We start from the raw sequence: 24,027 nt of genomic DNA on the forward strand, positions 1-24,027 counted from the left end.
TGATGTAACTTGGACCAAATGTTCACCACCATGTGGCACCCTTGTTTTTAGAATATCGTCCCTTTGTTTTACTGTAAATAGATTTTATTGTAACTTTTTAGCTCACCTGTCACAAAGTGACAAGGTGAGCTTTTGTGATCGCGCGGCGTCCGTCGTCCGTCCGTGCGTGCGTCCATGCGTCCGTGCGTGCGTCCGTGCGTCCGTCCGTAAACTTTTGCTTGTGACCACTCTAGAGGTCACATTTTTCATGGGATCTTTATGAAAGTTGGTCAGAATGTTTAGCTTGATGATATCTAGGTCAAGTTCGAAACTGGGTCACGTGCCTTCAAAAACTAGGTCAGTAGGTCTAAAAATAGAAAAACCTTGTGACCTCTCTGGAGGCCATATATTTCACAAGATCTTCATGGAATCAGAACGTTCATCTTGATGATATCTAGGTCAAGTTCGAAACTGGGTTACGTGCCGTAAAAACTAGGTCAGTAGGTCTCAAAATAGGAAAACCTTGTGACATCTCTGGAGGCCATATATTTCACAAGATCTTCATGAAAATTGATCAGAATGTTCATCTTGATGATATCTAGGTCAAGTTCGAAACTGGGTCACGTGCCTTCAAAAAATAGGTCAGTAGGTCTAAAAATAGAAAATCTTGTGACCTCTCTGGAGGCCATATATTTCACAAGATCTTCATGAAATCAGAACGTTCATCTTGATGATATCTAGGTCAAGTTCGAAACTGGGTTACGTGCCGTCAAAAACTATGTCAGTAGGTCAAATAATAGAAAAACCTTGTGTCCTCTTTAAAGGCCATATTTTTCATGGGATCTGTATGAAAGTTGGTCTGAATGTTCATCTTAATGATATCTAGGTCAAGTTCGAAACTGGGTCACGTGCGGTGAAAAACTAGATCAGTAGGTCAAAAAATAGAAAAACCTTGTGACCTCTCTAGAGGCCATATATTTCATGAGATCTTCATGAAAATTGGTCAGAATGTTCTCCTTGATGATATCTAGGTCAAGTTTGAAAGTGGGTCACGTGCCTTCAAAAAGTAGGTCAGTAGGTCAAATAATAGAAAAACCTTGTGACTCTCTAGAGGCCATATTTTTCATGGGATCTGTATGAAAGTTGGTCTGAATGTTCATCTTGATGATATCTAGGTCAAGATCTTCATGAAATCAGAACGTTCATCTTGATGATATCTAGGTCAAGTTTGAAACAGGGTCACGTGCCATCAAAAACTAGGTCAGTAGGTCAAATAATAAAAAAAACATTGTGACCTCTCTAAAGGCCATATTTTTCATGGGATCTGTATGAATGTTGGTCTCAATGTTCATCTTGATGATATCTAGGTCAAGTTCGAAACAGGGTCATGTGCGATCAAAAACTAAGTCAGTAGGTCTAAAAATAGAAAAACCTTGTGACCTCTCTAGCGGCCATACTTGTGAATGGATCTCCATAAAAATTGGTCAGAATGTTCAACTTGATGATATCTAGGTCAAGTTTGAAAGTGGGTCACGTGCCTTCAAAAAGTAGGTCAGTAGGTCAAATAATGAAAAAACCTTGTGACCTCTCTAGAAGCCATATTTTTCTTGGGATCTGTTTGAAAGTTGGTCTGAATGTTTATCTTGATGACATATAGGTCAAGTTTGAAACTGGGTCAACTGCAATCAAAAACTAGGTCAGTAGGTCTTGAAATAGAAAAAGTTTGAAACTGGGTCACGTGCCTTAAAAAACTAGGTCAGTAGGTCAAATAATAGGAAAACCTTGTGACCTCTCTAGAGGCCATACTTTTCATGGGATCTGTATTAACGTTGGTCTGAATGTTTATCTTGATGATATCTAGGTCAAGTTTGAAACTGGGTCAACTGCGGTCAAAAACTAGGTCAGTAGGTCTAAAATTAGAAAAATCTTTTGAGGTCTCTAGAGGCCATATTTTTCAATGGATCTTCATAAAAATTGATCTGAATGTTCATCTTGATGATATCTAGGTCAGTTTCGAAACTGGGTCACGTGCGGTCAAAAACTAGGCCAGTATGTATAAAAATATAAAAAACCTTGTGACCTCTCTAGAGGCCATATTTTTCATGAGATCTTCATGAAAATTAGTGAGAATGTTCACCTTGATGATATCTAGATAAAGTTCAAAACAGGGTCACTTACCTTCGAAAAATAGGTCAATAGGTCAAACAAGAGAAAAACCTTGTGACCTCTCTAGAGACCATATTTTTCAATGGATCTTCATGAAAATTGGTCAGAATTTTTATCTTGATAGTATCTAGGTCAAGTTCAAAACTGGGTCACATGAGCTCAAAAACTAGGTCACTTTGTCAAATAATAGAAAAAACGACGTCATACTCAAAACTGGGTCATGTGGGAAGAGGTGAGCGATTCAGGACCATCATGGTCCTCTTGTTTATTACTGGCGGTAGAGAAAAATCGAGACCACTTTTCTGTGGTACAACATGCATGTTACATCCAATTTTTAGGTGTATTTGGACCTATCTCTACCTGGTAAAGAGTTTCTCGTGGACTTATATTATATAGATTTTTTTACGATTAATTTCCCTTTGTTTTTACTATAAATAACTTATATGATAACTTTTTTTTATAATTGGCCAAAACAAAATCAATGTGAAAACAACTGTGGGTTCTTATATATGCACATTTTAATCCAAGTGTGTTGTTATAACTTATTGTATATACAGTACAATATTGTTTATACATCATTGACAGATATCAGTTCATTATGTTATACTGCAGTAGAGAAAATTAGGTGCCTTTCAGTAGGGGACTTTGTATTGCATGGCAATACTTTATTCACTTGTTTTTTAAAGTTTACTAGCGTACATTCTGTATATCTAAATAATGCAGATGTTCATATTTTAGCTGCCTCTTCACCAAATATTAAGACATTTCACTAATAATATTGGCAAAAAGTTTCATAATCGTGTATACATGATTATTCAATGTATATATCATTCATGTTTATCTAACAAAGGTAAGAACAAAATGCACCAAACATTCCAACCATCTCAGTAAATATGCATTTTAGTGCTTTAAATATAAACAAATTTTGCATCATCGGTCAGGTACATCATTTTCTGTGAGATTAGAATGTGCAAATTCAATCCTAACAGTAATTAACTCTATGTGCTATGGAATTCTACTGTCCGAAAATCTCTGTGCCATGAATGTTTGTTACTAATGATAGGGATGACCGCATTGAGTGTGACTTAGTGATACCTGCAATCTGAAAATGTGCTATTCCTGACACGCATGGATGAATAAAGCATTTTCAGAAATTAAGTACAATACAATGAAATATTTTGCCCCTGGAATATGCATTGTTTTTTTATTAGGTAAGAATCTAGAATGTGTATTAACAAAACGTTTTCTGTAAATGTTTAGTGCTTGCCGCCTGTATTTCAGATCCACCCAGTAATGTAATTTTAAAATACCATTACGGAGATAGTTCAGTAGTTGGTATAACTACAACTCTCAACATTAGAGAAGGGAATCCGCTCACGGTTACCTGTAGCAGTGTCAGTAAGCCGCCACCTTCATACACCTGGACCGGTACTGTTTCCTCAGCAACGGCTACATTGAAAGTTGACAGTGCCGTTAGATCTCACACCGGAAAAATTACTTGTAACGTAGAAAACGTCATGACAAGGACCTTCGCTAATCCAGACAAGACAAAAGTAGGAAGAGCAAGCAGAAGCTTCAACTTACAAGTTCTATGTAATCAAAAATTTAAATTATGTTTTGAATAATTGTAATAATAGTATAATGTGATGATATCCATGTATGTATGTTTGTTTTGGGTTTAACGCCGTTTTTAACAGTATTTCAGTTATATAACGGCGAGCAATTAACCTAACCAGTGTTCCTGGATTCTGTACCAGTACTAACCTGTTCTCCGCAAGTAACTACCAACTTCCCCATGTGAATCAGAGGTGGAGGACTAATGATTTCAGACACAATGTCTTTTATCAAATCGTCACGGAGAATATACCCCTCGCCCAGGGCTCGAACTCACGACCCCGAGATCTGTAGATCTGCGCTCTCCCTGTTGAACTAAGCGGGCGGGCACAATGATATCCATGTTGCTGCCTTGTGGTGCTAAATGCTTTTGGTGTAGTTTTTCGCAGAATTACTCAGCTGTATCAAGTTTGTGCATATCCAATGTTTTCCGTACTATAGCAAAAACTAACTCTAAGTCTTCTCAGATGGATCGTATACCCAGTAAACTTATACATTGTGGCAATTTAGTGCTTTTGTTATGGATAAATAAAGATTGAAAACAGATATGAATTTAAAATCTCACACCTTCTTTAATCAATTCCAGATCCTCCAATAATAGACGTACTTAAAAACACAAGCATTGCTGAGGGGTCTCCGGTGACTGTTTCATGCCCTGTCACTGTTGGTTATCCACCTCAAACTACCTATGAATGGATAAGAATCGGTGAAGTTTGGGAGAGAAAACAAACATTTACAATAGATACAACCTCAAGGAATGATGCAATGTTCTACACATGTAAAGTCTCCAATAGAATGAAGAAAACTGGAGAGCAACCTGTTTCTCAACAAGATACAAAGTTTTTCTATCTGAATGTCTGGTGTAAGTAAAGCTTGTTATTTACAATGATAACTTAAATAGACTCCAGTTTCTCCAAAATCAAATACATGGGAAAACAGTTACTAGTACCTATAATCGAAGAAGTGCTAATGTCTATCTAAGCATAGAGCTCAATGCTTAGCAGAAAATAGATGAATAAATTAATCAATCAATAAATAATAAAACCTTCTTCAAGACTTCAACTGAACAGTATGGGAATAAAATAAAATATATTAAATGCAATGTAGATACATGTGAACAAAGGTGTTTTATATGTAGAAGTGATTCTTAGTTATTTAGTCCTGATAAAGATCTTGATTATTGCAAACAATGCTAAAGTAACCAGTGCTATGGCGGACTTTTTCTAGTCTTCAGTGCATCATTATGTGCAAAACGACATTGAATAATACTATAAAGAAATTAAAATACATATTTTCTGAAATGAAATATTTTCTTTTTGAACAGTCAATTACATACCTTTTTGAAGCTTCAGTACATGAGGTATATTTTATTGACAAAAAACTGGTAATTGGAGGCTTTCGTTGCCGTGTGGTTCAGATCGTTGACTCCAAAGTACTTACCCCCCCCCCCCCCCCCCATCGCTGTGGGTTCGAGCCTCACTCGGGGAGTTGAATTCTTCATGTGAGGAAGCCTTCCAGCTGGCTTATGTAAGGTCGGTGGTTCTACCCAGGTGCCCGCTCGTGACGAAATAAAGCACGGAGGGCCCCCAGTGGTCTTCCTCTACCATCAAATCTGTAAAGTCATCTGGCGGAGATAACTAAGTCACCTGGCGGGGATAACTTTTATTTACACTGTCCTGTGACTTTGGAACGTGGTGGGGTAAGAGTGAGGTTAGGTGCACCATAAACCGGTTTAAGCTCCTCAGTGGTGGTTTTGCTACTGACCGTTCCAAGGCGGTGCCTCACTGTTTTCCTTTTTTTCTTTATATTGACATTGTGTGTTACTGTTCAGTGTGACGTTAGGTGCACCATAAACCGGTTTAAGCTCCCCAACGGTGGTTTTGCTACTGACCGTTCCAAGGCGGTGCATCACTGTGTTCCTTTTCTTTTGTATTGACATTGTGCGTTACTGTTCAGTGTGTGTGTGTGTGTGTGTTTTGTGTGTGTGTATATGTGTGTGTGTGCGTGCGTGCGTGCGTCCGCGGGCTGGTTTTAAGTTTTGGGAGGTCGCGATTTTAGAATGTGGCTTTCCCTGTTGGAAATTCATCTTTGTGTTTATATGAACTATAATTGTGTCAGTGCGAAACTTAACAAAATAAATAAACAAAATAAATTAAATTGGTAACTGTTGTAAAAAATCCCTTGCTGTTGTTTTAAAAAAGTTGATATCAAGATATCAAGTTGACAGTATCAACTTGGGCTAGCCGTTTAAGTTACACGACAGGCGTACACATACACAAACTCATGAATTTTGTAACTAGAAACAGACCATTCTAAGAGAAATTAAATCTAGCATCTTAAAAATAGTGTACTTAGTATTGTGATGAATAATTCACCTTGCTATCTAATTCATTGATTCATGTTATTAGGGCCCCACCTAAATTAGTAACTCTGTCCACCGGTCTCTACGTCTGTCCATTTGTTTGTGTGCCTGTTTGAAAATATCTTGATACTTTTTTATAAGGGACGTAAATAAAAGACTAATACACATTGACAGAATGGTTATATACGAAAATCATATCTATACCATGCTTTTTTTCCAGCCACAGGCTGGTATTGTTTTCACCTTTACTTTCTGTAAAGAACTGGGGTGAAGGTCTCTTCATGATTATATTCGCCTGTTTACTAGTTGTGTGTAGGATGTTTATTCTGCACCCCTTTTACATTTCACTGCATACTATTCAACACCCTTTTTTCATTTCATTTTCTTGAAGCAAATATATGGACAGCTTCTGTAAAATAGGTCTACGACAGAGTGAAAATCTAGAAAGTGTATCAAAACTGATCTCTCCCTGGACAAAGTTACAACTTATTTCATCATTGTAGGAGACTTTAAGAATCTCTCATAAAGCTGGAGATATGACCACCTGGATATACGTGGAGATGCAGTGGAGACCTGGCAAGATGATAACAAACTTAACCTCATCAACAAGCGCGATGATCCCCCAACCTTTTACTCCAGAAGCGAACAACGTCAACCTCAGGCCTTGCTTTATGTACTGATGATATACATGGACATGTCAAGCGGGAAGTAGGGTAGGAGATAGCGACCATCGTCCAATCCATCTTACTATGGACCATATAGCCTCTACTTCACTTAACATTCCCAGATGGAACTACAAGAAGGCCAGATGGACCTTTTACCAAAGTTTGTGTGATGAGCTCTGCAAAGACATCAGAGTGGGAGGTAGAGACATCAGTCGGGTTGTCAAAGACTTTAACGCCAGTATACTAAAGGCTGCTTACAGTGCCATTCCAAGGGGAGCAAGAAAGGACTATTAGCCCTACGGAAGTGATGAGTTAGGGGATTCTACAGACAAAGCTATCAGATGTCAGGGAAGAAGCAGAAAACAATCCCTCACCATTATCTAGAGCGAGCCAAGGCCAAATTCCCCAGACACGAACTGAAAGCACAGAGGAAGAGTTAGAAAAATAAAGCAGCCTCGCTCGACCTAGAGCGAGATGGCCAAAAGCTGTAGAGATTGACGAGACAGCTGAAAGATGAAGACATAGAATGAGGCTAAGTAGCTTTGGAAGAGAATGGTGAACTGTTGACGGGTAAACAAGCGGCAAACACTTTTGCTTCCAACTACAAAGATGTTTTCAACATCCCCATCAACAGAGAGCGGCAAAGGAATGCATAAAGATAAAAAAGGGAAAGGCAGACAAGTCAAGTGAAATCAGAATGCATGAAACAGAGTCTTTAACTACATTAGCTACAGACAGATCTTAGGCAGTTGAAGACCATATAAAATACAAATACAAATACATGGCATTTATATAGCGCAAAAATTATAACATATTCTATTGCGCTTTACAATTACATAACATACATTTAACATATATACATACAAAATATGAACAGGATTCTAGAACTTACATTTAAAGATTTGGACATATATAAATACTATTTTACAACACTTCTGATATTTTGTATTTTAACAAGACTACACTCATTGTTCATGAAACTGCCTAAATAAATGTGTTTTCAGTTTTGATCTAAAGCTGGCTTCAGACTGAATGTTTTTCAGATAGCTTGGCTTTCAACCATTTGGGACCAACGACTGCCATAGATCTGTCTGCTAGTTTTGTTCGCCGTCTAGGGATGTTTAAGTTAGTGTCACTTTGTGAGCGAAGTCTGTATCGTTGTCGAGTAGATACAAACATTTCCCTCAGATATACTGGAGCTGTACCATTGATGACACGGAAGACTATTACTAAAACTTTGAACATGACTCTAGCCTTAACTGGAAGCTAGTGTAATTCTTTCAGAAGTTCGGTACTTGGTTTTTCATAGGAAGCATTCTTGACTACTCTAGCGGCATGATTTTGGACTCGCTGTAGTTAATTGATTTGGTAGGCTGGAATTTCTGTAATAAACTGTTGCAGAAGTCAATGTGACTTCACGTGAAAAACAAATGAAACGCTGACCCATTTAGGCACTGCAGCAATTTGCAAAATCCTGGAAATTTACAACTACAGCTTGACACAAGGACTGCTTCCAAAGATATGGAAAGAGGAAGTTATGATCCCCATCCATAAGAAAGTGAAGGATCCAAAGAAGGCTGCAAGCTATCGTCCAATCCGTCTAACTAGCTGTTTTGGAAAGACCATGGAGAAGATTGTGAATGCACGCCTGAAGTGGTACATGGAGACTTAAACCTGCTCGCGACGCAACAAACTGGCTTCAGACAATTCCGCTCCATGGAAGACCAGACCACTTATCTATCGCAAGATATAGAGGACGCCTTTCAAGAGCAGAAAGTTGTGCTTACAGCACGGATTGATCTGCAGCGAGCGTTTGACAAAGTCTGGACTGATGGACTCCTCGTGAGACTGATGAAAAGTTGAGTAGGAGGTCACATGCTGAGTTGGATTGAGTCATACCTCTTCAACAGAAGAGCAAGAGTCAGCTTAGAACATGCCAGCAGTAGGAAGTTCATGTTGCGTCACGGTATCCCGAAAGGCGGAGTATTATCTCCTACACTCTTCCTGCTTTTGATCAATGATCTAGTGTCTGAACTAACGAAAAGAGTTAAAGCTGCACTCTATGGTGACGACCTGGTGTTGTGGTATAAGAAATAACATGTCACAACAGACACACACAGGATGCAAGAAGCTATTAACAAGCTTTCAGTTTCGGCTGTAGATTGGTGTGTCTCGATCAATACAGAGAAATCGTCCACCACACTATTCACCCTGTCGTCACAGCAGAGGGCGGGTAAAATCAAGATGGGAAATACTTCGCTGACTGAAGCAAACGAGACAGAATACATTGGAGTGACCTTTGACGAACGGCTAACTTGGAGATCCCATATTAGTCAAGCAGAAGGGAAGGCCCGTAGAAAGCTTGCCATGATACGTAAACTAGCTTGAACAACGTGGGGAGCAAATGAGCACATACTAAAGACAGTATATCAAGGAACAGTGAGACCCCAGTTAGAGTATAGCTCAACTGCCTGGTCCACTTCTTCCAAAACTAACCAACAGGCCCTAGAAAAGGTTCAAAACCAAGCATTGTGGATCATGACAGGTGCTACAAAGTCTACACCAATCTCCTTCATGGAGACGCTTACAGGTACACAGCTGTTACAAGACAGGGGACATGCAAAGGTCCAGCTTCAAGCAGAGAAGTTCAGGTTTTTATCTCATGAAAGCCAAGTTGGATCGTCACACCAAAAATTGGCTAAAACGTAGCAGCTTCGTTCGAAAAGCAAAGAAACTCAATTGAGAGTTCAAAACTGAACTGAACATGCCAACGACTCTCCTAGGTAGTGAAGACATAATAAACCCCATAGCGAATGATCTGTCCTAAGTGACTGTGATACTTGCTGTTCCTTATCTTGACCGCGGGAAGCAAGAAGATGAAGGTACATGTATTCGGAAGAGCCTCACATTGGCTATGATCAATGAAGACTATCCTCCGGAAACATGGTCTCATGTCTATACTGATGGATCAGCTACATGCTCTATCAAAGATGGAGGAACAGGAGATTTCATTTAATACCCATCTGGCAAGAGAGAAACACTACATGCAGCCACAGGAAAACACTGCAGCAATTACCAGGCAGAGAGTGAACCACTCATAAAGGCCGTCTGAATTATTAACGTGTGTGTGAAGACCCTGCAGAAGAAAGCACCTCAGTCGTCTTTCTCACAGATGCACTGTCTGTCTTGGGCGCTCTGATCAACAATAAAGCTCCACAGCTAGCCAGGAGAGTGCAGTGCCCGAATATAACCTGCAAAGTAGCACCTCAATGGATTCCATACCATTGTGGACATGCAGACAATGAAGAGGCAGACCAACTGGTTAAGCTAGAAGCTCAGTCAGAACAACCAACAACACCTGTGAGCTACAAGGAGAAAGTCACCATCACCAAGGCACTAACGAGACCAAGGGTAGAGGAAGATGCTTTTCATTTCCTTGATCGGTCTGGACAAGTGATGCTGCTCAGGGCACAACAAGCTGAATGCTCACATGAACAAGAACCAACTTGTCCGTGTGGTGAGGAAGATCAGACTACGGAGCATATACTTGAAAGATGTAATAGGCATGGCCAGGAGCTAGCTGCGACTAGGCTGATAGATACCTCAATCCGCCAGAAACTGCATGGAGGCATTGAGGATCTGCGCCAAACCACAAGTTTCATCGAGGCTACTGGTCTGACAGTGTAGTTGCAAACGAAGAAGAAAACAAAACTTATTATTAATCAATTTTTATAACATATCAACAATAGCCGATTCACGTACTTAGATCGCCGTATTTTACGCTTTGACACGTGAGATTTCTAACTTCTGAGTATTTCCATTCCACATTTGTTTTGAGAGTGCAAAACATAGATCTCTGATCCAATATTAATTTTAGGCAGTATTCACACATTTTGATACAATTGGATACATGCTTAAACAAATTCCCAGCATCAGTCTTGATAGACTGTTACTTTCTACAAAACTATTTAGGACATGTATTAATTGACACTGCCGTCAGAATCCGGACTGGTATTAATGTTCAATTTTATTAATGTGAGGAGATATATGCAAACGGCAAATACCGGAAACTTGTTAACTCTAAATACATGTACGTGTTTCAGGTAAATATATGCACACATTTAAAATCTGTAAGAAGATAGTTTTTAAGCATAGAATGCAACCAAGCAAAATAATACCAGACTCTTTGCGACTGAGTCTTTCAGTGGGAGGAAATGAAATGTAAAACACCTCTCCTGCCCACTAGGACAGGCTTAAGCGAAATTCTATTAATAAAATTGGAACGTTTCCCCCACTACATCCAGAGGACCAGCACATACATTGTATAATAGCGCTAAGTCCAAGTACGGAGAGAAATTTACATCCACCACATGACACTTAAAGACTAAAAAGATGTATTCACATCTAATAAAAAGTTTATGTAATTTCTCCTTAAATCTATCAGTATAAACCAAACTTATAATAACATCTATGACTTTTAGATACCAGAGTTGCAAACTTTTGTGGACAAATCTAATAACGCAAATACCGTTGTTGGCCTGGAATGACAATACTGGGTGAATGTTTCTTGGTGTGATGATACACATAATCTTCAGATGAGCTAAACTCCATTGATGAATTTTTGAATAGTTTGTTAATTATTCGATAAGTGTCACATGTTATCGTATATCGATACCATTTAATTAACTTGGTATATAATAAATCGTTTATTATTGACATCGTAAAAGTTGCTATTCCTAGAACAGTTATCTTTTGTAGTATTGTGTCTTGTTTTATCACCTTTCAACACAGGTAGCGTTAAGTGGACTAGGAAACTGTGCTTTAAATGCCATAAATATAATATTTTCAGATGAAGCAACAATTACATCATTTTTCATAAAAGGGCATCAAGGGCAGACACATGTGACTGTAGACGAGAATGATGGAGGTATAGAGTTTACTTGTGAAGTTGACAGTAACCCCTCTTCGACCGTCAAAATTACGTTTAATGGCGAGATATTAAAAGAAAGATCTAACACCAAACTTATCTCACTGACTCACAGTAGTGTGGTATGTCTCGATGGTGGTGAATATACATGTGAAGGAAGAAATCAGTATGGTCAATTATCTAGGAAAAGCATCAACCTTTTTGTCAATTGTAAGTATCTGATAAACCCTTTAAAATAGTCCTTATTGAAATTATTACTCCAGTATTAATTGAAGAAGACCTGAATAAAATCGCACTATTAGTGTATAAACCCAGTTGCATTGAAATGCTTTACCGAAGGCAAAAGGTAGTAGCGAGTAAGATATGGAACAAAAAATGGCAAAGATGTTTCCGTTTGTAAAAAAAACACCAAATTTTGCATGAAATTACTTTAAGGTATCCCAAATCCTACAAGAGGAGGAGACAGGCTATATCTGCCCTGGAACCTCATTTTAAATCAATTTAAAAAAGGGAGGTAAAAATGTCTTGAAAAAAATAATTTTTCTTTTAAATTGAAATTTATCTATATAGTTATGCTTCGTATGATCTAAACATGGATAACATATCACAGCATGGACAGACAACCATTTCGTATTGACAAATATACAAAGTTTACTCCAAAATACTCTTATTTCTCAAGATACATATTAAAAAGGGAGGTAATCAGATTTTACTGTATGTTTAATTTCAAAACTGCGTGTGGAAAGATGTTTCTTGTAAAGAAAGCATGAACGTTTGTATTTAACTATTATAAAGTATACTGGACCAGAAATGGACTACATATACGATTTGTTGGCTTGAATAGACCAAAACATGAGGCCCCAAAGGGGAAATACCTTTTACTTATGTCAATTAAATATATCTAGAACAATTTCAAAACTGTTAATTCATGACCTTTATCAATTATAACCCTTGACACAAATTTATTCAATTTCATTTTATACACTTTCAATATACATGACCCAGGAAAAATAATATGAGGTCCTTAAAGGGGAAATTATTAAAATCACATTTTAAGGGCAAATTAATTTATTTCAATCGTTTAAATATTATATTACTGAACTTAACATAAGTAAAGAAACAGAATTAATGGATCTTATGTATAAGATATCAAAAAAGTAAAAATTATTCACATGTTGAGGTCCACGAGGTACCTATATATCTGTATTTATTAGGGCAGTAGTTTTATATCAAAAAGAGAGGCCCCTAAATGGATCATTTTTGTATGTTTTTGTAGGGAACATCAAAATTAACTCACTTAAGCCTTTGTATGACATAATAATGTTTTCAAATCAAATGACTCATCCAAAGACCCATAAAATAAAAGACACTGATATTTACACCCTTTTTATAGATATCTAAGGATTGTAATAGGTTTCCCAGTACTTCTCTAATACATTTGTTTGACAAATTTATATTTCTTATTATACATGACAGTGTTATTGAACTGGCATTTAATTGGTTCTGTGAAGTGTATATAGTAATGAAAGTCAAGTGTCATTACTGGTCAATCCAGATTCAACAGAATTAAGCAATGCAAGGGTCACAATTACACATGTAAGGTATACAGACATTAAATAGGAAACTGGCGCGGAAAAAATCATGGTAGTCGCAAATTTGCGGATTCAAAGAGTCCTTCTTCTTTGCTCTGTTGAGCTTTTTTCCTTCCTGTTTTTTATTTTTTATTTTGCTGAAATCACATAACAGATCTATTCTTGACATATAGGAAGCATTTTTGCAATAATATGGTAGCATGACAGTTTTATTACGGAAATGTAGGTCATACACCACCTATACAATTTGGGTTATCATTTCAGCTGATTTTGTAGTTGGTTTGTTTGACTGAAATACATCACCCCGAATTTTCTTTTAATGTTTTTTTCTGCACTGACAATATTCTTTAAGAAAATGTAAGCTACGGACATTTAAAACGGGTCCTGCTTTGTGCTCTGTGCTGTAGCCATTTGCAATTTGTCAATTTTATCTAGAATAAAGAAGGCTAGCTATTTAGAATGTTCATACCTTAATGTCTCTCCCCAAACATGGCTTCATATATAATTGGTTCTAGGACATATTAGAAATTTGAACATCTGGTAGTTTAGATGTGTTCATGCTGTCTATTACCTTTAGGAACTAGAATTTTATTTGGCACCATTTACTGACTTACAGCTTGATATCTTTGTTTATATCATGACCATGTATTGTTCCAAAAGTGTGAAGTTACAACATGTAGTGCACTAACTGGTATGCGACGAAGCAGTATCATAAACAAAGGTTCTCTTCATGCTTATGCCAGCAAGCGCAAATAATAAATAAAAGAACATAACGATACAATATCCAGCACTTATTATGCACCCACGAAAAAGCTACACATTTGTTTGCAGCAGATGCATAAAATCAAAACCACGAAGAGATAATGTTACGAGCAACCAACACTGATACACACTGTTATTTTCTATAGTAAAACAGTTTACTAGTTGTTAGCTATAGCTTCATTTGGCCGTTCCAAACAGTTCTGGTACATCTGACTAATTCCGTAGTAAGCCGTCTTTCTGGCATAAAAAACAAGGACAAAAATCCAACAGGAATAGACACATCAAAGAACGTAGACTTAAAGCTAACATTCTTTATAATGCATCATCTGGTTGTGATGCTGTCTCAATACGTTTGCAAGGCATAGGATATCTTTACTTATGGTTATGCCGCGTTAAATGATTTGAGAAACGCACATGATAACTGGAAGGATAGGTTGTTCAATCACGCAAAAAGATATAAAAATGAAGCCAGAGGATATATTTTCTTAAGCAATTAGACGTATTGAAAGCAACCCCCTAAGAGATGTTCATGTATGTAGCAAAGAACATTGTATCAAGCAGGTTGTAGACAGGCATTTATAGCATACATTGACATTGCTAATCCTGTCAACTGGAAATGGTCAAGATAACTGGTACTTGGCTTTAATTATGTAATACACTTCATAATTAGCTGCTGTAAGTTGGTGGAAACTCATCAACGTAACTACAATAATACATACAAAGGCAGATATAAATGTATCAAGTCAATGCTGTGTACTTAGACATTTTGAAGACATGTGTGCTAGAGAGTGAAATACTGGCAAACCTATTACAGTTTTAGTTAAGTATTGAAAGGGTTGTTACGCCTAAAATTAAAAGTTGTTTGTTTAGGGTAACCTGATCGTAACTTTTCTTTCAACTTCTGTAAGTTCACGACAAATTCTTGGGGCATTACTCTAAACGAGCAATTATTCTAGGACTCATTATTGCGCTACTGAGAGGTATTTCTAACACTATATTGGACAAAGAGCACAGCACACATCAGCTATGAGTATAACTAGGATGGCCTGCAATATTCATTTTACCCGTGTTGAATGAGCTCCACAGGCTATACCGAGATGCAGAGTATACTCAACTCTGACCCACAAGTACAATGTTCTGAATGATCATTTCTTCATTAGATACATGATATTATTACATAGGCCTATTTGGAACCTAACACAGAAAATACACTATTTCGTTATTTGTCAAAGGGCTTAATATGCAAGATAACTGTAGCTCAGTATATTTTAAGGAGACATTGTTTTTAAACTAATCGATTAATCGATTTACATCTAACTCTTTTTGGCATGACTTTCTTTATTTCTGTATTATATTTTCATCTTTAACAAAATTTTATATGTAACTATTTGCATTCTTGAGGTGTCTGCAGTAAATCACTGCACTTTAGAAATGTTTATAGTTATAAGCTCTGTGGAGGGGTTCAGTGGGCGAGACGGTCTAGTGGTAAAGGTGTTGTCAGATTGATAGGAAGGTCGTTGGTTCAAACTGTACAAAGGTTAATCTATCATACAACACCAGTGCTCTTTTCAAGAAAGCGGCATTTGGACTAATTCTAAAACTTGAAATCTGAATCAAATTTAAATAAATTAGCATCATTGAATATAGTATAAATTAGCATTAATAAATATAACAATACATATAGCTCACATTCCATTTTCTTTTGTTATAAAGAAAGCATTAGGATGATGGTATGCTATAGCTTGAAGTCATTAATTGTCTTGAAAAACATATAAAATTATGTTTTGTATAATACGTTTTACAGGAATTTAATTAGATATTGAATTACAAGAAAAACACAAAATAACCCCTTATTTAGCTTCTCTTTCGAAGGCCTAATTATACTATTCATAGGGAAACCGAACTACCGGTACCCCATGTACAGTATAAGTACTATCAAATAATATAAATTACAGTATGTACGTATATGTGAACTTGTTTTTATAAAATACCCTTAATGAACCTCAAAATGTAAATAATGTTTAAATAATGTTTTGATATAATTAAATACTTAAATTAGTTTTGTTTACCTGAGTGATATAATATTCACACTAAAACAAATAGTCATCTTGTAAATGAGATTTTTTTAAAAATTTCCCCCCTTTTAGGGCCTCATCTATGTCATTTGTCTGTGTCCTATATATCAAATGTGTATAAAATGTAACTAAATAAGTATGTTGTCAATAATAATTACTTACTTAGGTTATAAATTAACCTTTTGGACATTGCTTTCAACAATTTATGATTAAAATAAATAAAATATAGGTCCCTTTTTGGGGCCTAATTTTAAGCTAATTGAGGTTAGCGAACTGCGTGTCGCCTCCTTTTTTGGATTCAGCATACTATAAAATAGTTACATACAAAGTTTGGTGCTTTCTTCACAAAATGAAACATCTTTTTCCTATAACTTACACACTATAGGGGTACATTTCCCGGAAGCACAGAACACCCCAAACACAGACATACACCATGCATCGCAAAATAGTCCCACAGCAAAAATAAGCTGTAACGGAAAAATATTGTAGATGGTTTGCTTAAAAAATCTAACAACAAATAAACTTCAATTGTTTGCAACATACAAACAAAAAAGAGGAAGGTGGGTAAGGGGTAAATAAAATGGTGGGGTGTTGGGCGAAAGTGGAAAAAACAAGGATGAATATTTAGCAGGGCAAGCCACGTTCCTAAAACGCAGTCTCCCTACACCATAAACCACATCGGCGAACAAAAACATAACAACCCGAAACAGTAGAGCACCACCAAAGACACACCAACCCCCAAGCAGGACAAAATAAAAGTGGGACATTAGTAGATAGAAGTTATACGAAAAGAATCACCACCACAATATACCAGGCAAAGCGCCTAGCAGCACACACGAGCGTGGGTATGCTACAACAAGTCCACTATCAGATTAGTTTCGATGCACCAGAATTGTACTACACATTCGTACTGGTTCAACATCGAATACATAGTCAAATTTATATTACCATTTCTCACGAATCAGCGTTGACATATTTAGTTTTCTAATGGTTGGGACAAGAGAAGCTTTATATTCTCTCTCTGAAAGTTAATTGAATCTCAAAGACACAACGAATTAACAGTGATAGGGTGCAATAAAATATGATTAAATTCAGAACAGTTGACTTTTTCATATCAAAGCTCATATTTGTTTATGAAACATTCATGTATATATCTTTACGAATACATGTACTAATGCTGTAAGCCTGTCCGTTTAGTTCATTGGGGAAAGTGCAGAACTATGAATCACAGTGTTACGGGGTCGATTCTAGGGCGAGGTGAATGTTCTTTGTGACGAGTTGATAAAAGACATTGTTCCTGAAATCATTAATTCTTCTTCTTTGATTCATGTGGGGAAGTTGGCAGTTACTTGCGGAGTACTAGTTGTTTTAGTACAGAATCCAAAAACACTGTTTAGGCTAACTACCCGCTATAACATAACTGAACTACAGTTGGAAAGCTGTGTTAAACCCCCAAAACAAAGAAAAAATGTAACAAGGCTGTATAAGTACAATAGTTTGTTGTTCAATGCGTAAACATAAACATCATTGAATTATATGATGTAGGGTTTCTTGCAAAGGTTTCAAAAAGTATTTGTACCAATTTTCTGTCAAATACTCTGCGCTAAACTTGTATAAATAATGTTAAGTTTATAGGGTTGTTATAATCGAAGATCAATTTTAGACTCGAAAGGATTTTATCTGGCCTTGATCATACGAATTGTGTGAGTGTGTTCTGGGATGTATATGACTCTCGTGATCTTTCAAATAAGCATGAACATTTAAAAGTAAAACCGCAAAAATATTTGACAAAATTGTCCTATGACTATTACACATCAAATGCATGTGTAACCCATTTGTTTAAGAAAACACTTTCTAAGTGTGATTTAGAGCGGTTGCAGATATGAACTCTGCCGGTCATGTTTGCCATATCATATTTGCAGACGTACATCATCAAGGTTGTAAGAGAATTGAGAACATTTACTATGAAACATGATGATAGAATTTTAGCCAATATTCTACGGATACGGCTAGACTCTTTTTTACATTGGTTAACTATAAGTGAAATGCACTTCTGAAAACCAGAAAACATGTTTTCGTTAAAGTGTTGTTATTGGCTTATTTATGCTATGACAGGTTCTCCCCGTCCACTACATCAAATGAGACAGAATATTACAAGTGCTCGGTTCGTTCCAGTCACATTAAGTTTTACAGCTCTAGCTTACCCACAGCCAGGCACAAAAGGATTTGTTTGGTTCAAAGAACACGGTGAGAATTGGTCACCGGTACTAAGCAACGCGGACTTGCATATTTCTTCATCCGCAACAGAGTCCAATTTGACCATTTCAAATGTATCAAAGGCAGACTTTGGGCGCTATAGACTAACTGTTACAAACGACCTTGGCAGCTACGTACAATATTTATTCCTTGAAGAAGACGTAGTAGGAAAAGGAGGTGAGTGTCACAGTGATATTCGTAAATATTCATTAAAGGGCATGTTCGACAGTTGTTACTGCGCAGTTTAGCACAGATACCGGTCCATTACATATTGGTTCTCCTAAAGTTTTAAATATAAAACTGGATAGTCTAACGGTATCGGGGACTTTGTGTTACTCAAACAAACTAGGTGTGAAAATGTTTTAGTTGGTATAAAACGAGAACGTTGGTTTCTATCAAAAGGAAATGCAAATGCAAAATAAATGATGGTTGCTAACGAGTAAGAAGACGGAAAGTATAGAAAGTGCTATATATGGTTGTTACTGGTTTATTGTTGCAACATGTATAAGACATGTTATTTGTAATGTTGTTATATGCCTACGAAATCATATTTAATAATAGACATCGTCTCAGGTAAGCAAACAAAAAAAAAGTTAAAATATTTGGTCTAGAAGTGAGCTATGTTTTTGTTGCATAAATGAGCCTAAACCCGAGTAATTAGTCTGAAAACATAATTTTATGGTTGTTTTCTATTCTATAGTATTTTGCATACCAGACTGGGTATTTTTGTGATTTCACCGGTGCTGAAAATTCCATCTTACACGCCAGGATGTACGATGACACTCGGGCTTTCAAAAACATATAAAGAACTACATCAATGTAGAAAATATATGCAGTAGTTTATATTTCATTACATAAAGCGAGATAAAATTCAAATACCTCTTTGTTCGTCATAGTATATTTCTTGATTAAAAAACAACGTTGTTTTATGAAAATACATGACGCTACGTTGCAAATGATAAAACAAAACTTGAACTAAACATCGTTATTTTTCTTTGAAACATTCTGCATGACGTCTTTCCTGTTCACACACGTTTATTTTCCCGCGATTTGTTCAGATAAGTTTCTGTAAGAAAAAGCGCTATAAGGAAAGACATTCATTTGGTTTATCTTTACTATTTTTTCTTGAATATGGCACACAGAAAAAAGATTATATCACTGGCTGTAGGTACGTATGGGATTATTCGGCTCTCGGGTAACTGTTTACGTGGTAACTCGGCAAAGTCAGTTACACTCGAGGCCGGATATTCCAATCTGACCAACAACCAGTAAAGGAATTTTTGCAATAATGTACATACACTCAAAGTATTTTAAAGTTTTCCTCTGACATAATTATGATAAAGAAGTGCAATATTTGTTACATTTTTATATATCCGGGAAATTTTCTCGGAGTTAAAATCTGAAAACGGACATGGTGACATACCACAATTGTCGCTAGAATCGATAGAGTATTATACTTCTGTAGATATATGAAATTTTTAAAAATATGTTCATAGAAAACATTTCTAGAAAATATCTTTAATATTTCGTTTACCACTTTTTCTATATTTAACGGTAAGGCTTATTATAAGTCGATGCTTTCTTTCACGATTAACACATTTTTTCCTCTTACAGTCGTTGGTATTTTTGTTAAGTAACTATACAGATCTAATTGCCAAACATATGATTTTTCGTTTTTCTACAGTCAATGTCTTATTCATGGAAATTGTTTTGTTTTTGCTTTGAAGGATTATCGGAAACCTGCACAAGAAACTGCGAAATGGAATCAGGGAACACTCCCGTGATAATTGGAATTTCGCTTGGAGTAGTTGTTGCTGCCCTCGCAATTTATGCAGCGTCAATCACAATTTTGTATAAAAGGAAAACCACACGTCAAGGTAAATAAACAGAAATTAAGAAATAGTATACGTTTTCAAGCACGCTTTGACTTGCTTTGCATTAAAGAAATTTAGTATACATTAAAATAATAATAAACGTTCTTTCACATTGACCTAATTACAAAAGATAAACGGTAAGGGTAGGTTTTCCGGAAGCACAGAGCGCCCCAAACACAGTCACAGAGCCATGCATCACAAAGTAGGCCCACAACAAAAAGATGCTGTAACGGAAAAATATTGTAGACGGGTTGCAAGACTTACTTCCTGGTTCGAGTCAGATGATGGATATATTGCAGGAAGATTGCGAAATACATTTTATTACATGGTTATGTTTTCAATGATTAAGATAAATACATTTTAACTAAATAATCCAGCTTGACTTGATAATATTCCTTTAGACATTCTAGCGGCACAATTAAAATATTACATAAAAACCGTATTGCTCGACATCAGAGATCTTTTCAATAATGTGCATACTTCTTTGATAATACACGGGCGTACACAATTCTTTAGTGATCTATTTCAAGTGATAGCTGCAATAACATTGTACATATTTTCATTTACTAGATAAATAGATCGATTATTGCAAAAACCCAATTTTAAATGACGTAAGCATTAGCACCAGACATAGTAAAAAATAATACAAATTAATGAAATAAGTAGTGGAGGATGGCACTCTAGTCCACTTTTTTCCTTCTTTGTCTATATAAAGCCGCCATCTTGGATTGGGGAAATTGGGAGCAGTCAATTTTCGGGATGGGACTCATTTGAACGAAATGACGTCACGTTACTATGTTTATCCTTCATTTTAGATTTGTGTAGATATTGTAAAATAATAAAAAAGCAAATAATACTGCTCTATTCATTTTTTATTTTTGTACAAATAACATTTTAAAATACATTACAATATCAGTATGTACTCAATATCCATACGGGTAAGATATACGTCCATCTCTCACTCTCTTATTAAACACAATCATTTGCTTTTGCGTTTGCATCATCGTTAAAAGTCTAGCTTGATCACGGTCTCGACATATTTTTTTGAGAATCCGTAACCGTTACGATTTGGTTTGATGGGCCAATAATCATGTCCTTAATTGTTTCAAAGTTGATTGATATTTGATTTTTAAAATTCAGGATGATACCTTTTATTTTACAGTGAGTTTGTTTCCAAGCCTCATCAGGATTTTGTAATTGATACGCGTAACGTTTTGGTCCACTAGCAACAAATTATTCGATATGATTTTTTTTTTTGTATTTCGTCTGTCAGATCACCTAAATAATCGCCTAACGAGGGCATCCAATCTCCTACTTTCGATGTAAATACAAAAGAATCGGTATCCGCGTACAATGTACGGGGTCCTAGCTTTTCTAAGTAAGTGTATAATTTAAGTCTAGCTTGAGCTGTATAGGCAGCAATAACCACGTTGCTTTTCCCAGTGGGCTCTACAAATTCATCCCTGTATGTCCAGCGTACCTCTACCATTTCATTAGAGACAAAGTTAACAGCCGTTACTTCTTCTCTATCACTCATTAGTTTTTCATAGTATAGGACTGGTTCAGCAATGAACTCTACTTGATTTTTGTTTAATTTCTGACCAAATTTTCCCCAGAATGAATTGAGCATAAGTTTAGACGAAGCACGCATTCCCGGGTTATTCTCTAAATTATTGTTATCAAGCTGGACCCCCTCTTTTTCATAATACTGTTCAATACACATTTGTTTTTGCTTTTCTACACCATTTTGGCCAACCACTTTTTTCCTGTTTGATTTTAAGAAATGTGTTTACATATTCAGTAAAGAGACCCCCTTCTTTAACTACACGATCATATTGAGAGATGTTTTCGAAATGCCAGACTTCATAAATGCAATCCAACGTGTATCCCTTGTCAATGGCTTTTTTAACTTCGTCCGTTACCCAAGTGCCTATAAAAGCTCTTTCTTCGTTCGTATGCAAACATTTAGTCTGTTGATACGATTCGGCACATATTTTGCACAAAGAGAATAACAACTTTCCATTCATTTTACAGGACAGGACAGGTATAAATAACTCTCGCGGTGGGATAACATTACACTAAATTAACCCTTTATATTTATCAATATCGGCAAAATTTTCTGTAATTATACTCGGGTGGCCCAGTGAAATTTTTCCTGTCTTATTGATAAATGGGTAAAGGGATGCCACATCATAATATTTGATAGTTTCATTATCAGTTGCTTCTTTGTAAAGTGTAAATGCTTCTGTTCGACCCCCGAAAAAAGCCTCTCTATGTTGTTAGGGAGACTTTCTGGTCTCCTATTTCATAATAACCATCTACCCTGTTACCCAATTACCTTTTCACCCCCATTTCTAGCATGCAGTATACGAATACCCAGAGCATGAGACTGGTATACAACCCATTGTAAAGAACATGTTCGGGATTGTAATCATGTGTAGGAATGATACCAATTGTATTTTCTTTCAGAAAATTTGTTCTAAAAACTGTTTAACAAGCGGAGGCAATGGTAATGTTCTTCTTAAACGGATCGACATGGGTAATTTTGAGGAAGTCAGCTCTAAATTTGAGACAGCAACGTCTTAAGATATCCACATCTGACCGACAATATTTCAATATTTCCTTTTGAAAATCAAACGGTATATGTTTATTGGCTTCGTACCACTCCATAAAAACTCTTCTTGAATTTGGTTTCATTCCATCATGATTGTAATATTTCATATCCGGTAAATGATTTAGTACAATAGTTTGATTCTCTTGTCGGTTAAAGAGATAGGGGAAGTAACCTTTAGATAATTCAGAAAATCCAAACATGACTGGCAGTTTTGAAAGAGCCATTGGCAAAAAAGTGATGGAATCAATCATTTTGATTTTACAACTTGGAACTACCAAGGACATGACTTTGGCACCATTAGGTATCACAGTTGGAACGATAGCATTTTTGTACAAATATTGTAGAATGGGATAGGAGTCATAACCTTGGAAATTGTGACATATGACGGTAGCATTAAAATTTTCTTCAGAAAATAACCAACTGCAAAATGTATTGATAGTATTCGGTCCCGAAAATATCTGTTGATTTTTCCACACAACTCACACTTTCTTTTTTTCACTCAACTCTCTATCCATGCATACAGTACATACTTTGGGCACAACACATAAATTCGGTACATGTTCAAAGGCACCGCACTTTGACTTTTTACAATGTAAACATTTCCCATCTTCTCCTTTCTCATACCCTTTCTCGTATTGAACAATATCTTGCTGTCGACACTCCAAATAAAAAATATATATGTATCAACGTTCTTTTCATCATCATTTATCATTAATTGTTCATCTTGGTTTAAATCCTCAGGTTGCATATAGCACTGATGTCCATCTTCAAAGAAGTCTTTACAAAAGTCGCAGTATTTTGACCCGCACATATGTGATTTGTCACTCATATTTTTATTTATTGTTTTTCCACAGTCTTCACATCTGATGTAAGTGAGGCACGTTGAATTTCCTTTCGCGGTTGTTTTTTGGTGAAGTTCAAAGCACTCTTTTCCGCTAAAACATCGCTTACATATATTACAATTGATCCATTTTTCTTCACTTTGGCTATGTATTTTCTTACAGTTGTGACACGCGTTGTTACACAAATGTTTTTCCATATTGCTGTATCCCTTCTGGCAAATTTTACAGTAATAACTTTTTGATAGGAAGGCTGACATAATGGCATCGTAATGGTTGTTATGGTAGTAGAGATAAATTTT

At 36.3% G+C, this 24,027-nt stretch overlaps 1 protein-coding gene across 1 annotated transcript in view; it reads left to right on the forward strand.

Moving 5' to 3' along the window:
* Positions 1-24,027, forward strand: part of LOC123561351 (hemicentin-1-like) — a 60,872-nt gene that overhangs the window by 27,026 nt on the left and 9,819 nt on the right. Inside the window, exons 4-8 of the mRNA XM_053518069.1 lie at positions 3,427-3,738; positions 4,346-4,621; positions 11,636-11,923; positions 18,258-18,575; positions 20,126-20,275. Of these exons, the coding sequence (XP_053374044.1) occupies positions 3,427-3,738; positions 4,346-4,621; positions 11,636-11,923; positions 18,258-18,575; positions 20,126-20,275 (1,344 nt within the window). The remainder of the gene's footprint in view (positions 1-3,426; positions 3,739-4,345; positions 4,622-11,635; positions 11,924-18,257; positions 18,576-20,125; positions 20,276-24,027) is intronic.

The sequence above is a fragment of the Mercenaria mercenaria genome, chromosome 11, assembly GCF_021730395.1.
Source record: "Mercenaria mercenaria strain notata chromosome 11, MADL_Memer_1, whole genome shotgun sequence".
In the NCBI taxonomy this organism is placed as follows: Eukaryota; Metazoa; Mollusca; class Bivalvia; order Venerida; family Veneridae; genus Mercenaria; species Mercenaria mercenaria.